We start from the raw sequence: 17637 nt of genomic DNA, 5'->3' as shown, positions 1-17637 counted from the left end.
GTCGACAGTCCCAACTCCATTAAAAAAAAAAAAGCTTATGTAGACCAATGAGGCGACATAACCTGCTTTGATACTGTCAGATTTCACATGATTTGTTGCGATGTGGATTTTGATTCATCCCAGTGACTCGAATCATTTGAATCAGTTCAACAAAAAGATTCATGTTTTTGCTCCTTTCTTGCCCAATATTGCTCAGCAACTGGCTTACTTGTTGTAGATTATTGGAGAATTATTTATGTCTTATATTGGTAGGAAATATAATAAGTGTTATAAGTGATTCAAAGAATCACTCCCTACAATGATTCATTGAAACGAGTCATTCTCACAACAACCGAAAGTCTACCGACCACATTCAAACTGAGTGATCGATATAGCCCCTCTCGTTCAATCTGTCAGATCCTCGTTCTTAGTACTTTAATTTTAAATAGTTTATTTATTTATTTTACTTATTTATTAATCATAATAGTGCTTATCTTATCAACCTAATAGAATCAGTAAAGTTAAACAAATTGAAACAATTGCGCACTGCCATTAACCCCATTTTCTTTGCCTTTTCTCCTTTTGTTTAAGTGATTTTATATGAAATACTTAAAATTTAGAAGAAACACAACGCATGTACTCAATACAGAGGTACATGCGAAACAAATAACTTTAGCTAATTATGCCTATTTGTTTCGTGATATGTGGAATATATTTTTTCTCAACTGATTAGACATATTTCTCCAAACTAAGTTCAATGTGTCTACTGTCATAACAATGAACACAGCCATCAACACTTTCATTTTTTGCCATACAGCAACCTCTCCGCTTGCTGTGGTTGCTAAGGTTACCTCAACAGTCCGATCTCAAACCTCCAGCTACTTCTAGCCAATCCTAGTGCAGAAGGCGGGGCTTGTGGGGGAAAAAAACACGCAAGTCGAACGTCCCCCGCGCACGCGCCCTGTACTCTCTCCCTCTTTTATGTCTCGCACTGTGGCCGCCTCCCGGTTTTGAGCAACACGGAACAACAAATGTGAAAAATTCAAACACAAACACTGTTTTTAGTTTCCACACGCCCGTCTGTTTGAGTATTCCCCTCGTCCCATAAATGAGCCATGGCGGTGAACTTCGGCAAGATCGTCGTGGGGATTTATGTGGAGATAAAGCGCAGCGATGGTGAGTTCATATTTGGGTCGCTTGTAACCGTCCGTTAAAGTCGTTGCCCCGGTTCGGCTAACGGATGCTAACGTTACCTCACAAATACACATGACAGAAACGACAGTTTAGGTGGTTGAGCCTGGAATAAATCGATATATGGCGTTAAGTTTGCTCTGTTGGTGCTGGTTGCCGGGGTAGTTAACGAGCTTGTGTCAATCAACAGTGCAACTGTCGGTTTATGTTAGCCACCTGCTAAATCCGGGTGGAGTTTGTTTAGTTATTCATAATGTGTGCTATTGTATTTGATTTGAGCTCAACAATTGGCTTACTTGATGCAGATTATTGGGGAATTATTTATGTCTTATATTGGTAGGGAAGATAATTTTGTATGTATAGTAGATTCTGGGTTCATTTGGGTTAGCCATCTTAAGTCACTTGCAAATGAATGTTTTGTTTTACAGTTTGGGTGTAAATAAGTGTGGAGAGAGTGAGGTTGCTGGGTTCACTCAAACCAGCTGGTTTAGCTTGGTAGTTTTGAGCCTTAAACCCCCTATAAGTTTTGATGTAACTCACTTCACATCAGTCACTCAGTTAAAGTTATGATGACGTCAGAGAGTTTCCATATTTATGATAATCTGAACAGATGACTTTAAGTGTCATGATTTGTAGATGACAAGCAAGTTCCCTAAAAGTTATCTAATGTGTCATTCTTTGGGCTCAGAGATTGATCTCATCCTACTGGCCAAAGGAAATGCTGACAGCTTGGGACTTGTTGCAGTATAATAGACAGATGATCAGTGACTGATATATAAATATATTACCAATATTCACAGTTCAATCACTCATAAATAGAACCAAATAAAGGCTTTTATATGTAAAGAAGCCTATTTAATATATTATTTCGATATCTACTCAACTTTTTAAATAACAGCCTTTCATTTTAAGGTTAAAAATGGTTTATAATTGGCCCAAGACAAAGATGAAAACTATTTTTCACATTTAGATAGTAAAACAACTTTGCATAAATACCAACAACAGTAAAACTACTGTTACTAATCATTATTATTGTCATTAAAGGGTTAGTTCACCCAAAAAGGGAAATTCTGTCATTTATTACTCACCCTCATGTCGTTCCACACCCGTAAGACCTTTGTTCATCTTCAGAACACAAATTAAGATATTTTTGATAAAATCCGATGGCTCAGTGAGGCCTCCATTGACAGCAAGATAATTAACACTTTCAATGCCCAGAAAGCTACTAAAGACATATTTAAAACAGTTCATGTGACTACAGTGGTTCAACCTTATTGTTATAAAGCGACAAGAATACTTTTTGTGTGCCAAAAAAAAACAAAATAACGACTTCAACAATTCAACAATATCTAGTGATGGGCGATTTCAAAACACTGCTTCATGAAGCTTCAAAGCTTTACGAACCTTTTGTTTTCGAATCGGTGGCTCTGATACGCTCTGAGCGCGTATCAAACTGCCAAAGTCACATGATTTCAGTAAACGGGGCTTTGTTACGTCATAAGTGTTTCAAAACGTTTTGAAATTTCAATGGTTCATTTGACTTTGGCAGTTTGATACACACTCCGAACCACTGATTCGAAACAAAAGATTCGTAAGGCTTCGATGCTTCATGAAGCAGTGTTTTGAAATCGCCCATCACTAGATATTGTTTAATAAAGTTGTTATTTTGGGGTTTTTTTGCCGCACAAAAAGTATTCTCATCGCTTCATAACATTAAGGTTGAACCACTGTAATCACATGAACTGTTTTAAATATGTCTTTAGTAGCTTTCTGGGCATTGAAAGTGTTAATTATCTTGCTGGCAATGGAGGCCTCACTGAGCCATCGGATTTCATCAAAAATATCTTAATTTGTGTTCCAAAGATGAACGAAGGTCTTGCGGGTGTGGAACGACATGAGGGTGAGTAATTAATGACAGAATTTTCATTTTTGGGTGAACTATCCCTTTAATACATTCATAATGAATATTATGTTTTCATTGTAGTTTAATTGTAATTAAGTCTCAAACCAGAAATTAAACACACATTGATCAGCATATTTGTTATGGACACTTATAATAAATCTGTATTTTATTGGTCATAAAAAGGCAATATATTTAAGATGTTTAATGAAGATTAAGACAGTAATTCTGTAATAACCATCAAATTAGTTTCAGTTAATGATGTCTCACTACAGAAATGTAGATTTAGTAAAAACTAGTGTTGTTTGTGTCTTCTGAGCATTCAAAGGCATTTCATTGGTATTGTCATCAATACAATTTTGAAGACTGTCAGAACAGATTATGATTTTATCTCTTTGAGAAGGCTGTGTTATATTTAACTTGTGTAGCAAAGAAACAAATGAGCCTGGATCTGTTGACGTGTTAGACAAACCACTCCTGTCTCTTTGGGAAGTTTCATGTATTGCGTAATAGGGATGACTCTTGACATGCTCTCTTAAGACGAACAGTACTTGTGACATCTTAAACAGAGGAGGTCTCTAGTGCCTTTTACTTAAAGAAGGGTCTTGACTTTTCTTTTGGCCTGATGTTGCATGGTGGGGTTTTAAATAGCTTGTTTTATGGCAGGATAATATGTGCTTTTTCCTGCTGATGCCGCTGTTGAATAATTGCAGGGATGGAGACGTGAGTAGGAATAGCTCTGAATAATAGATACGGAAACATGGCTGTTTGTTAACACTGATGCTCTGAGACTTTTCAGTAGTTGATAAGCACAACTTCTGAAGTGTCATGAGAAGCAGATTTTTGCATTCATGCCATCTTGTACATGACCTCGCCAAGATCCACTCAAACTTGTTTAAAATTTCAAAACACATGAATGAATGTTTTCCATTTGTCTTTCTTGCTTAGAGCTGTTGGATTTCTTACAGGGCGAATACACCAGGCCATGGTGACGTCTTTAAATGAAGATAATGAAAGTGTTACCGTGGAATGGATAGAAAATGGAGACACCAAAGGGAAAGAGGTAAGTCTAGCAACCTCTCAGCTGCCTGTGTTATTAATAATGGATGGAACAACATGCTGGTGTTGTTAGGGTGCTGTATGAAACTCTGGGATATTATGTGTTGTGTTCCTTTTAAATATGTACCCTGTACCGTTTTTTAATATTAGGATATTCTGTATGATTTGGATCAGTGTTTTTTTTTTTTTTTTTTTTTTTTAGTTTCAAGATGCTATTATAGTTTTTATTAATATTTTGAACCAGTTGAACCAGTGATATTTTTTATATTTTCCATTTTCTTTTCAATTTTAGTAATTTTTTTTAGTAATTTTGTTTTGTGTGTTTTGTCATTTTTAATATATATTTTTTTAAATGTCTATATAGTTTTTATTAATTTTTTATTATTATTAAAATGAGAAATGTTGCCTTAGCAACTAGTTGAGAAAAATAAGTTTAAAGGGGGGGTATCACACACAGTTTCTGCCGATCTCATGTTAATCTTGAGTAAAAATAGAGTAATATTGCATCCTTCATATCTCCGAAAAGTCTTTAGTTTTACCATATTTATAAAAGATAGATACGCTGTACCGAGTCTTTCCGAAAAAAGCCGAGCTCCTGGAGGCGTGCCTGCCGTCAGTGTCGTGGGCAGAGCTAAAGAGTCACGAGCGTGCGCAGCTTTTGCATAGAGAGCGTCTGCAAGCTGTGACATCATTATAAATAAAAAGGGAACAAAAACGTTTGTGTTGTTTACATTATACGCACTTGCGCACCGATTGCCAACAAAACACAGAAATTTGATGCAGCTTTACTCACCACCCGCGATCTGCCAATCCAGCGCTGAACTGGGACTTGTTTACAAAGCATTCATCACCGAAATCCCAGGAACAAACAAACATACGTGCACAACTCCGTTGCTGCCCCGGAAAAACAAACTTCATCCACTGTTCCCTTAACGCTGGGTTCTTTGGGAAGCTGAAAAAGGTTAATCTTTCCCTCACAATCCTCTGGAGGTTGCATTTGAAGGCTGCATACATCATCAAGAATGTCATATTTAAGAAAAGTAACCATAATAAAATTGACTGATATTCATTGTGAGGTGTAAAATACTGTAATTTCTTTCTTACTTTGCAATCTAATGGTTATTTTTCTTAAATGAGACTGCCTTGATGATGTATGCAGCCTTCAAAGGGTGCAGCCCCTGAATTGGGACGCAGCCATTGTTGAAAAATCTCTCGGCTTCCGTATCCCAAACGAAGCGCGTTGATGGGCGTGCTCTTGCTCTTGCTCTGGGTGATGTGTGTGTGCGCACGCTTATCAGGGAGAAGTGCCTATACAAGGAATTCCACCCTTTATGACGTGAAACAGGCCATACTCAAAAAAAATTAGGCGAAACATGTCCACAACCGGAAGTAGTATATTTGGCACAGAAATACTCTGTCATACGTCCAACTTTAACAGTGTAAATAAGTCAGAATGCATGAAATAGCATTACATCCCCCCCTTAGTGTTTTTAATGGTTTTAGTTAACTATAATAACCCTGTTTTGGATAAAAGTGATCAGAAAAAATGATTTATTGTCATTTTCATAGCTTGTTCTTTTTTCTTTTTTTGCAACAGATTGATTTGGAGTGCATATTCTCACTAAATCCAGATGTTGCTCCAGAGGAGGAGATTTCCTTGAGCCCTGTTACACCGCCGCCTCCTACACCCAGCTCTGTGAAAGTTAACAAAATCCCTAAGGTTTGTATGAGGTCAGAGTTAAATGTTGAACTTACACTCTAATTGTTTGCATCTTTTGAACCTTTTGTATGCTTTTGTTTGTATGCAGAATCGTAGAACTATTGCACCGGGAAGGAGTGAAATCCCATCCAGAGACAACAGAGGTATATTTTCTCTTCTATGACTCATGAATAGGGCTTCACAATAAATTCTGAATTGCAGCTATGTGCATGTGCAATTATAAATCAGCTAAAGACTGTGATTTAATTAAATAAATATGTAGTGTGCATGTGCTGGGTGCTTCAAAATGAAGGGGTGACACGTGCATGTGTCAGGCTCAGTGTGCTCAGTCTGGTGCAGTGTTTTCAGAGATTGCACACTCCACAAGCACTTTATCTTGAAAAGGTACTCTTGTATAACAGAACTGTAATATTCAGTACTATTAATAATTCTTCAGCATTATTTTACAGTATTATAATACTCCCTGTAAAGCCTGACGTATAAAATATTAGTCAGAAAAATCTGTTTTTGAAATGAAATGGTTTATTGAACCTTTAGACAAAATATTTAAAAATCTAAAAAAAGTAAAAGAAAAAAGTTTGCTTATGTTTTTTGTTGAGTACAATCTTTGATACATCAGGCTTTTATAGTTTGATATAGGAGAATATGGAGTCCATACTTGAGGAAAAATAAACACTTCAGTTTTATTTAGAGGCCCAAACTGAGCAAAAATATGCAATTTGGTCCGGTTTCTGATATGGGCAAAAAGGAAGATAAAATTCTGATAGCTTGTAATGTAAATAAATGAGATCTTTATAACAGTAGAGTAGACTACCTATATAAAATGCATATAAAAATCAGTCGTTAAATACAGCTACACTAGCCAGGACTTCATCTAAACACATACTGGATAAGAAAATCCTGATCAAACCTGCCAGATCCAACAAAAAAATAAGTTCAAGATGCATTAAATCTGGTAAAACGCATTTAATGTTTGCATAGTCTAATAAAAGAAAATGTGATTTGCTGACTCTTATGTGTTCTGTTTTAAAGTTGGCTCAACTCGGGCACGACCGGCCCAACAGCAGCAGCCAGAATCAGCACCCCCTCCACCAGCACAACAACCCTCTCAGCCCACACAGAGCCAGACCCAAAGTCAGCTAGCTCAGCAACAAAACGGTAATATGACACCCCTCAGTGCTTTTCAGTCTGTTCATGTCAACCCCCTTTTCCCCATAGGAAAACTCTGAAAGACATCCTGCAGAGGATGCATGTCATGCGTAAAGAAAAGGCATCTTTTTAGAGACTTTATTTTGCAGAAAACCTAACCTTGCTCATCTGTCCGTATCTTGGCTCAAATCTCGTGGGGTGTGGTTTGGCTATCCCAGCGCCCCTCTGAATGTCAGTGACTGTTTGTGACCGGGCAGCCTTGACGTGACTCTGAACCTCCCTGATTAATCCTCTTGCTCTGAATTTATGAAGCTTACAAGAGTCTGTCTGCCAAATTAATCTGAAATCAAAATGCTCAACCTGTTTTCTGTGCGTAGCACGATACTGCACATCCTTTGGGCGGAACTACAAGCTTTCTTGACTGATTTGCTTGAATTGATTTGCTTGTTTAGTGCAGAGTTAAGGGCAAAATTGATTCACAGATGTGTTGTGATTCTTTTGATTCTGAATTGATCTGCACAAATTCATGAATCAGAATTTTATTAATCAGTTTATTGGAAAAGCGTATGTAGGACAAAAAAATACAGATAAGGTGCCTTACAGTGTCTATGTGCAGTCATATTTTAGTATATTTATGCAAATTGAGATGCATAGAAAATAATTTTGGAATTGGATCATAACTCTTGGAATTCCAATTAAATCAAATCGTCAGGTGTCTTAAAATTCCCACCCCTAGTTTAGTGTTGCAATATGAGTCATTGTTCAAATTACACACTGTTTTTAGGTAGAGGAAATTAGAGTCAGTCAGATGAATATTAATGACTTCATTATGTGGCCTAATCTGTTATTCCATGTTCTGCTGATACTATTGTTTGCAAGTAATAGCAGTAATTTTGTGTGTTGTAGACAGCAAGAGTGCATAGATAAATGACTTTGGAAAAGGCCTGCTCAGAGAATAGAGCTCTTTAAGATGGAGAGGGCTGTTGGCGCTACCATGTGCCAGCTGCCAGAGGCTCTGGCTTGTCTCTATAGCCACTCTGTCTACACAAATACACACTTATATTAGAGGGAGATACAGAGTGGGAGGGGGCGGGCTGAAAGAGAGGAAGCGATTGTTGCCTTTGTTAAAATGGAATTGTGTGTTCTGCTCTCTAACAGCGAGGAGGAAGTCGAACTGTGTGAAGGAAGTGGAAAAATTGCAGGAGAAGAGGGAGCGACGCAGGCTACAGCAACAGGAACTGAGAGAGAAGCGAGCACAGGTGAGACTTCTCATCTTTCTGTCATTATATATTGTCTCTCAACTTCTAATTGTAATGTATTTCTCAGGTTTGACTAATAGATTATTTCACCTGATGGTGTTCCTGTGGTTAATGTGCTTGTTTTGTTTTGAAGGAAATTGATACAACGATTCCAAACTATGAAATACTTCAGATGATCAGAGACTTTAGAGCAAGTTTGGACTATCGACCACTAACCACGACAGATTTGGTAGGTATTAATTAAATATCTGGGTCATATTTTAACGTTTTTAAATAATAATTTAGCTTAAATGAAATTTAATACAACAAATACCAAATACTACCATCTTATATTTTTCCATATTTTCTTTATTATGGTAATTGTTAGTTAATTTATTTTGTTTGTTGTTTTATTTTTATTATGATGATTTTTGATGATGATAAATTTTTCTCTATTTGAGTTTGGGGTGGAGTACTACCCGGAAATGTTCGTAACAAGCTGTATTTGAGATTCACATTTTAATGATGATGATGATGATAATAATAGTAATACTGAAAACAAAATTTAAATGTATCATATTATTATAAAAATGTATTATTAATAAGAAATAGTCTTGGATGTTAAGTACAACATTTTACATTGAGAAGTAAAACGTAATTCATGTTTCGACAGATTGAAGAGCACAGAATATGTGTCTGTGTGAGGAAACGACCCCTCAATAAAAAAGGTAATGCCTCGGAAATGACAACTGGCGTACTTCTTTTTAACTTTTGATTGACTTACGTATTTTGTAATTTATTTCTCATTTGTGTTGTAGAGTTGACGGTAAAGGACCTAGATGTGATCACTATTCCAAGTAAAGATGTCGTCATGGTTCATGAACCAAAACAGAAGGTGGACCTGACTCGATACCTAGAGAACCAAACATTCCGCTTCGATTATGCCTTTGATGACAGCACGACAAATGAAATGGTTTACAGGTAGAGGATGATTTCATCCATTGTTCATTATATGAGAATCTTTCTCTAAAAAGGATGTTGGGAATTGGTCACTGTCAGAGGAAAATAACTTATAATGTTCTCTCCACAGGTTTACTGCAAGACCTCTTGTGGAAACCATCTTTGATAGAGGAATGGCCACATGCTTTGCTTATGGCCAAACAGGAAGTGGAAAAACTCATGTAAGAAGTGTTTATTTAATATAATTGAGTTTTTTTAAAATCATGTTTGGATGGTTTACTAGTTTGTTTGTTTGTTTTTTTTCTACTTAAATACCACAATACTTGTACTGCTCATTTTTCATTTATCAGAGTAATAGGAGGTAAAGCTCACTGATTGCTTTTTGTTTTAGACCATGGGTGGAGATTTTTCAGGAAAGAACCAGGATTGTTCTAAAGGAATCTATGCATTAGCTGGTAATTGATGTTTATTTGGTCCTGTAATTTGTTTAATCTTGTAATTCCTTTCAAGCAACTTATTTAAAACAATTTATTTTATGTCTTGTACACACAGCTCGAGATGTTTTTCTCATGCTGAAGAAACCAAACTATAAGAAGCTGGATCTTCAGGTTTACGCAACGTTCTTTGAAATTTACAGTGGAAAGGCAAGTAGCTCTGAGTTACATTCGCTTTCTGTCAATTGAAAATGTTGAATTGTGAATACCATTTAAAGAATTTTATACATTTGCTAGGTGAAATGGATCATTTTCTTTTCAGAAAATGTCCATTCGTTGATTTGTTTTTGATTATCAGGAGTGTTATTTTAGAAAACGGATGACTCATGGCTGGGATGTAAACTAAAGCCAATTAGTCGTTTAAAGTCTTTGTTTTCTTTAGGTATTTGATCTGTTGAATCGGAAGGCTAAGCTGCGTGTGCTAGAAGATGGAAAGCAGCAAGTGCAAGTGGTTGGGCTTCAGGAACGTGAGGTCAAATGCACTGAGGATGTCCTCAAACTCATTGAAATGGGGAACAGCTGCAGGTAATACTCAATGGGTAAATCAATTAACATGTACACTGAATTATTTTCTGTTGTATAAAATATGCTTATCTAAATCTTTTCCTGAAAATGATTCATGATCCTTGGTCTGTAATTGGTCCACACAATGTCTCAATACATACATCAGACACTTCTGACTTAAATTTCCTTCCTATTTTCCATTTCAGGACATCAGGTCAGACCTCAGCCAATGCCCACTCATCCCGTAGCCATGCCGTCTTCCAAATCATACTACGAAGGAAGGGCAAGATGCACGGCAAATTCTCACTCATTGATCTGGCGGGTAATGAACGTGGAGCGGACACGTCTAGCGCTGATCGGCAGACTCGTTTGGAGGGAGCCGAAATCAACAAGAGTCTGTTGGCTCTAAAGGTCAGTGCCTTAAAAACACCACCCTAGAGCATGGGTTGGAAACCTTTTGGTCATGAGGTCCCAATTTTGAATTTTCCAGTTAATCACTGTGATCTTGCATGTCCCAAATATTAGGAATGTATCAGAGCTCTGGGCCGTAATAAGCCTCACACCCCATTCAGAGCAAGCAAGCTCACACAGGTCCTCAGAGACTCATTTATTGGTGAGAACTCCAGGACATGCATGGTAAGTTTGATTAAGCCCTCTTTCTCAAACATTGGGATTTGGCTAAGTTTACTTTTGCCTGTTTGCACAGCTCTAATTGTGACTGTTGCCTGCTCAGATCGCCACCATCTCTCCTGGTATGGCCTCCTGTGAGAACACGCTGAACACTCTGAGATATGCCAACAGGTGAGGACATGGCACTGTTTTGTGCGTTTATGAAAATGGAAGTTGAGTAGAACTCGCCAATGTAGCTTCTAGCCTTTTCCCAACCATTTTGAAGATATTTTAAATATCACTCCAAATTTTGCCTTCAGTGTCTTTAAAAAAATAATTTTTGTATTTACCAGTGATTTGACATGCAAGTGCTGATGGGAAAAAGTCTTGTCATAACTTGTCTCTCCTGATTGGCTGTGCTCTTCTCTCTCTCTCTGTCTTGCTGTTTTTCTCTGTTCTGTCTTGACTGTCTTCAGAGTAAAGGAGTTTGGGATTAGCCCCTCTGACATCCCCTTCTCTCAGGGGGGAGGAAGTCGCTCTGAACCCTCTCCTACCTATGAGTATGAGCACATGTCTATGCAGCTTCCCACCTTATCCTCAGTCAGATACACTGCAGCAGTGTTGGGGAGTAACTAAAAATAGTGACAAGTTACTAACTTCATTTGTCAGTAGCGTAATAGTAGCAAACTGTTTTTGCATTTTTTTCCATCTCAAGTAGCGAAAAATGACAAATAAACCCCTACATCATTCTTTTTAAGTTATATGTATTGCAGTCTTATAACTAGACAAACTGAAACCATAATTAGTTGATCACTCAAGTAGTGTTGGGATGTTTAATTTTAACGTATCACTATGTTCTGCAAAAGTATCACTACCTCAAAATTGGTATTGAGTATTGTCACATTTCACTGGTATTGCTATCGACGACAACTACTATAATTTTTGTTTCATGAGAACCTTAGATAAGATTGTTAATTTCAGTAGCCGGGTTTCCATTACAAATTTGCGCAAAACTTTTGCGATATTATCGAAATGTCGATTTAAAAAAAACTATTGCGAAATGACAGTGTTTCCATTAACTAAAATGTAATATTCTCCTTTAGTGATAAGTCATTCCAAAAATCATGGCAACATGTTAGGTTTAAGTACAGTAGTCAACATTTGAAGTGGATCAAAACTTCTTCTTAGGACAACGTATTTCTTAGGACAACTTTGATAAACTTTTTTGATCCACTTCAAATGTTGACTACTGTATATCGCAGCCACTGCACTAGTCATTATTTTTAATCAAAGGAGACGTAGGCATGTTATTTAAGGATTAATGGCAAGAAAAGCCCCTTATAATTGGGAGCGGCCACATATGAGGTGTTTCTGGGTGTTTCTCCCTCCTATCTGCTTCGAGGTCTTCATAAATTGTGGCATTTCTTTGTTATGAGTTTTTAATAAAGAACTATGTCTCGTCTTCTGTCCAAACATACCGCCCCATCTTTAAAGAATCATCGACTTTTATGTACGCCAGGTGACCTGTTAATGCTGTTTCCATTCAGTTTTGCTAAATATTTATTTTTCGAATCACCTGAAAAACCACATCATGCAAGCGTAAAAACTTTTTGCGATATGTGGGCATTTTTGCGCAATTGTACGTGTTTCCATTGGACGTATTTTCAATTTGCAGTTTCAATTTGCGCAATTTGAAAGATAATGGAAACAGCTAGTGACTACTTTAACAAAAATGGTTCACTGTTTCATTTGACTTGCTCAGTAGTCTGCATAGAATTTTACAGCTTGTTTGTATTGATACATTTAGTTAAATGCTGTTTATCCATGTTGTGTAAATGAGGGTTGTGTAATTTTGTTTTGACAGTAAATACTTCTTAGAAAAAGTACTGCTGTGATTCAAAATAATATAATCTCATAGATTTATTATTATTAAAGTTATGCAATTATATAAATACCATCTTAAATAGCTTCACATTATTATTTTTTTATTATTATTAACTTGTAGTGCTGCAAACAGTATTTCACATTATGAGAGTAACTTGGCTAGCAGTTTCAAAGTAGCTTCCCCAGCACTGCTCAGTAGATAACCAACATCACATGCTGGCTTGTAACTGATGCATGGAAAAGAAATACTCATGCACAGCAGTGTGTATAACCACAGTCTTTCATTTTATTAGACACATTGGCTGCACTCACTTCTCACACTAATGGTTGTGCTTAATGTAAACATTTTCATTTCCCCTCTGATCTGCTGTCATTTAATTTCTCTAACCCTGGGAATGTCTGGCATTTCTGTGGTGCTGTTGTCCTTCCTTCTCCTTTAGAAATGACACATGATATGAAAATTAATGCATATAAACACTGTGCATAATTAGTAAAAATGAGATGACACCATAAACAGTTGCGTTAGCTGCACAAATGGTTACAATTTGTATACATTCATGAAGAGAATAATGTCTGGATTTTTTCGTTGTATTAAAAATAAACTGTTCCTGTTTGTAGATTTTGTCATACCATGCTTGTTAAAAGTGTAAATATTTAGACTTTTAGATTTTTTTAAATAAATAATGTAAGGTTCTGTTATAAAATAAGATAGGAGTATACAGTGTCACTTTAGGTTACACTAATTGTTGTATGTACTAAAGGTCCAGATTATATTGAAGCTTTTCAGTCCTGTGACCTGTGCATGGTGTCATTTAGGTCAGCATGATTGCTCTAAAAACATCATCATAAATACTGTCAATCTGTGCATTTAGAGTGAAGGAGCTGACCGTGGACCCCAATGCTGTGACAGAGGGTGTCCGCCCCAATGTCAACGCCATCAACCAGCTGGATATCATGGATGAGGATTGGGAGTTGGGCAACTCCCCTCAGAGAGATGACCTCAAACTGCTCTGTGAACAGAATGTAAAAACACATCTTTCCCTATTACTTACTCCACTTTAAAATGCATGACATTGTAATGACAACTACTTCAGTGTTGTCTTTTTAGAATTTTTAGAAGTATATTTTGTGACCAACTATTTACATACAAGTGTATGCAGTCAGTTGGTCACATACACACATCCTGAAAAGAGAAGCCAAAACCTTTCGATCCCCACCCGGCTGGCTGACTGTAGTATGTAGGTCATAAACCCTGCCCTCTCCATGTAATCGAATGGGGCACAAGCCAAACTAAAAAATCCAATTACACTTCAAATAATTTTCCAATGATGATTTCTGTCATTTTAGGTAGGCCTTTTCACGCTGATGTATGTTCAAGTGTACATTTTTCCAATAAGTTTGGTTTTAGTTTTTTGATGCATTAAAAACGGGGTGTAACGTCATGATTATGGGCGGGACCTTGATTCCACAGCTCCACCTCAGGATCACTACTGCACAGACTCCAAATGACGTAATTGGCAACGACCGTATCTGGGATATTTTGGCTTCATTTTTCTACAGTGGAAGAAAGTCCATTTTTTATATCTATAGTGTAAATCCTGAATTGTGTGGGTTTTTTTTTTTTTTTTAATTCTTGCAATAAACGTTAAATATACATCAAAATTTAGATTTTGTAAAATAATATACTACTATTCAAAGGGTTGGGGGCAGTAAGATTTTTTTTGTTTTTGATAGAAGCAAAATACAGTAAAAACAGTAATAATATAAAATAATATTACAATTCAAATTAATTTGAATGTATATTAAAATGTAATTTAATCCTGTGAAGACAAAGCTGAATTTTCAGCATCATTACTCCAGTCTTCAGTGTCACATGGTCCTTCAGAAATCATTCTAATATAATGATTTGCTGCTCAAGAGACATTTATTATTATTATTATTATTATCACTGTTGAAAATGGTTGTGCTGCTTAATATTTTTGTGGAGACTGATACAAATTCTTCAGGATTCTTCGATAAATATATAAAGCTCAAAAGAACAGCATTTATTTGAAATTTAAATCTTTTGTAACATCATGATAGTCGTTACTGTCGTAACTTTTTATCAATTTAACAATCTTAGTACTGACTCCAAACATTTGAAAGATTGTATTTGCAAATGTTTTGTAACTAATGATAATTTTGTTTTCTGTGCACATATTTTATTTTTATTTTAGCATATTTTATAATTTGCCTATAAAGGCTTTAGTTGTCATCAATGTATTTATGCTTTATAAAGATAAATTTTGCATATCATTTATAAGCATAAGAGTGAATAATCAGGCAATCGATTTGTTGCCTCCTTTTAGAGGTTGTGGACCATACACCATTAAGACCTTATTATAGGTGAGATAAAAGCTTGTGTTTGAATATTGACAGGAAGAGGAAGTCTCCCCTCAGCTCTTCACGTTCCATGAGGCAGTGTCTCAGCTGGTGGAGATGGAGGAGCAGGTTTTAGAGGACCACAGGGCTGTGTTTCAGGTGTTTGTTTCTACACTAGAGTCTATTTAATGTCAGCATTTGGTTTGCTGTGCTTGCTTTTTTCTGTTTATAAGCTTCAGTCTCAAAACTGAAAAAGGGAATTGCTAATGATGATGTTTGTACTGTGTGTGCTGACAGGAGTCTATCAGGTGGCTTGAGGACGAGAAGGTTCTCCTGGAGATGACTGAGGAGGTGGATTATGACGTGGACTCCTACTCCTCTCAGCTCGAGCAGATTCTTGACCAGAAGATTGACATACTTATTGAGCTCCGAGGTAATACATCCTCTAGAATGATTTTTTAATTTTTTCCTTTCATAAGAAGAGTTCTGTGTTCTCCTAGTGGAATGGAGTATTAATTTATGTGTGTCTGCTTGTATTATCAGATAAAGTGAGGTCATTCCGTTCTACGCTCCAAGAGGAGGAACAAGCCAGCAAGCAGATTAACCCCAAGCGGCCCCGTGCGCTGTAGCCTGGATCACACTCACGGAGGAACGACAAATACAAGAGTCCTGTAGGCTTCTTGATAGTATTCAGAAGTATTCTGAAGAAACTCTTTCCTACTTTCACATGTGAAATAAAGCGTTAGGTAATTCTCTTACAAATCAGCAGAGGATAAATAAGGGGATTTTGCTCATCATTAAAACCCTTGATGAATGATTAAGATTCTGAGGAAAGTTTTAGATTTTTTTTTTTTTTTTTTTTAAATTAGTATCAATATATTTATTTACTTTTTCATTGTAGGTTAAGGGTATAGACTTGTATCAGTTGATACTCACATGTTCTACCCTTTGGTTTTTTTAGTTGGACCACTGAAATCCTTCCTTCGAAGTTGTTCTAAATTGTATGCATGAACACTCTGCAACAGATTATCACTCCGTTCCCAGCATGACTGACTTGGTTCATCTGCACTTTAAATAACCTTGTTTTTTGGGGGGTCTGTTTACCGTACTTGGCACGGTGTAGGTGTCTGATGATTGGCTGTTACAGCATTTTACTCTGTTTCACCTTGCCATTTTTTGAAGGCATACTAACTGAAGTTTAAGATGTTCTCAAAGAAGCATTTAATGCACTGGGAGGAAAATGTTGAGGTTATGTGAATGAATGTGAGAATTTCGTTGGTTTCTCAAAGACCGCTGTCCCTTTTTCACAGGATATTCTCTTTGCCGTCTCTCTCGTCCGTTTATCTGTAGAACGCTTTTGTGCCATATCATGTTTCCTTGTGGAAAGGAAGTTAACAGTCCACCAAAACACTCATCCCTTAGTGTTTTACTTTTAAAACTTCACACATCGCCTATACAAATTTGTAAAGTGTATTAAATTACAGCAAGATTCACATAACAAATAGGGAATACCACTTATTCGCTGCTGTTTTCAGTGTTGGCACCTCTCAACTCAGTGGTTGCTAAATAAAGAATGATTCAACAAAATTCTGCCTTTTTATCCTGTTTCCTTACTTTCCTTTTGATAACTGTTTTAAACTGTGAATTCTTGCCTTTGTAAAAATAGAGGAGAGTTTTATTGTGGTGACTTTATCCAAGAAAGGGGAGAATGAAAGTAGTTTAAATTAATTATTAAAACTAATAAGCTTGTAGATAGATAGATAGATAGATAGATAGATAGATAGATAGATAGATAGCCATTTGAGTGGATGCAGTTCCAACCTTATTGTCCTAGGGGGCGCTGTTTACTCATAATTTGATCCTGTTACAGTGAGCTAAAAGGAAAGAAAACTTGGGGTAGTCTCAGCCTCAGACGTCACACCCACGGACCGTTGGCTGAAAGTCTGATGCATATGACACATTTATCTGGGAACACTTCAGGAGTTTCGAAGTCGTCAACTGGTTGGTTGAATCATAGACATTATACAGTATGTCCGGGAGACGCGTGTGTCGCGTTCTTTAACGGTCCGCCTGGAAACAAATGCCGTGACGCTAACCCCCTAGTGGAAGAAGTACGCGGTCGTGTTTACAAGCGCTTATCAGGAACTAAACGCTGGATTTTGAAAAGTATGTGAAGTTCGCGGCTCCATTTTTGCAGTAAACATGCACAACATTCTTGGATTAATAATTTATAGATGCACGCCGGTCTGTTATTGCAGGGACATCGATATTACATTTTCACGCCCCTAAACATGACGCGGAACAAAACGAACTGTGATTGGTTGCGTTACATGTCAGTCAAACGTCCTCTTGGGCGGTCCTTGGCCAATGAAAGCTGCGATAGAGACCAGACCTTCTGCCATCAGTCTGAAGGTCTGGCTGAGGCTAAAATTGGGGTAGATAATTATTTATTTTGGGTAAATAAGGCAATATATAGAACAATAAGGGCAGTATAAAAACAATAAAAGCCCTAAACCAAACTGTATGAGTACCGTCACATTTCACTATTAGTAAGAATTTCACTTTAAGCAGTAGTTTTTGAACACATTC

The 17637-nt window shown here is 36.8% G+C and overlaps 1 protein-coding gene across 5 annotated transcripts; it reads left to right on the top strand.

The window, feature by feature from the left end:
- Nucleotides 1-916: 916 nt before the first annotated feature.
- kif2a (kinesin family member 2a) lies at nt 917-16635 on the top strand. 5 transcript variants are annotated; one of them, XM_051902990.1, is made up of 21 exons: nt 917-1155; nt 4019-4133; nt 5727-5849; nt 5938-5992; nt 6882-7007; nt 8157-8257; nt 8391-8486; nt 8910-8964; nt 9055-9217; nt 9327-9417; nt 9588-9651; nt 9749-9840; nt 10073-10215; nt 10401-10605; nt 10720-10830; nt 10928-10995; nt 11280-11363; nt 13560-13710; nt 15106-15207; nt 15346-15481; nt 15592-16635. In XM_051902990.1, exons 2-21 carry the CDS (start codon nt 4056-4058, stop codon nt 15675-15677), a joined length of 2130 nt encoding a protein of 709 aa, XP_051758950.1. In that variant the 5' UTR covers nt 917-1155; nt 4019-4055; the 3' UTR covers nt 15678-16635. The 5 variants fall into 5 exon arrangements, with proteins under 5 accessions (XP_051758950.1, XP_051758947.1, XP_051758951.1 ...); XM_051902987.1 differs by having other exon boundaries at nt 929-1155; nt 4039-4133; XM_051902989.1 differs by lacking the exon at nt 917-1155 and adding an exon at nt 3633-3793 and having other exon boundaries at nt 4039-4133.
- Nucleotides 16636-17637: the final 1002 nt, after the last annotated feature.

Source organism: Ctenopharyngodon idella, chromosome 8, assembly GCF_019924925.1.
Source record: "Ctenopharyngodon idella isolate HZGC_01 chromosome 8, HZGC01, whole genome shotgun sequence".
Classification (NCBI taxonomy): domain Eukaryota; kingdom Metazoa; phylum Chordata; class Actinopteri; order Cypriniformes; family Xenocyprididae; genus Ctenopharyngodon; species Ctenopharyngodon idella.
The sequence above is the reverse complement of the archived record's forward strand: the minus strand, read 5'-3'. Positions and strand labels throughout refer to the sequence as shown.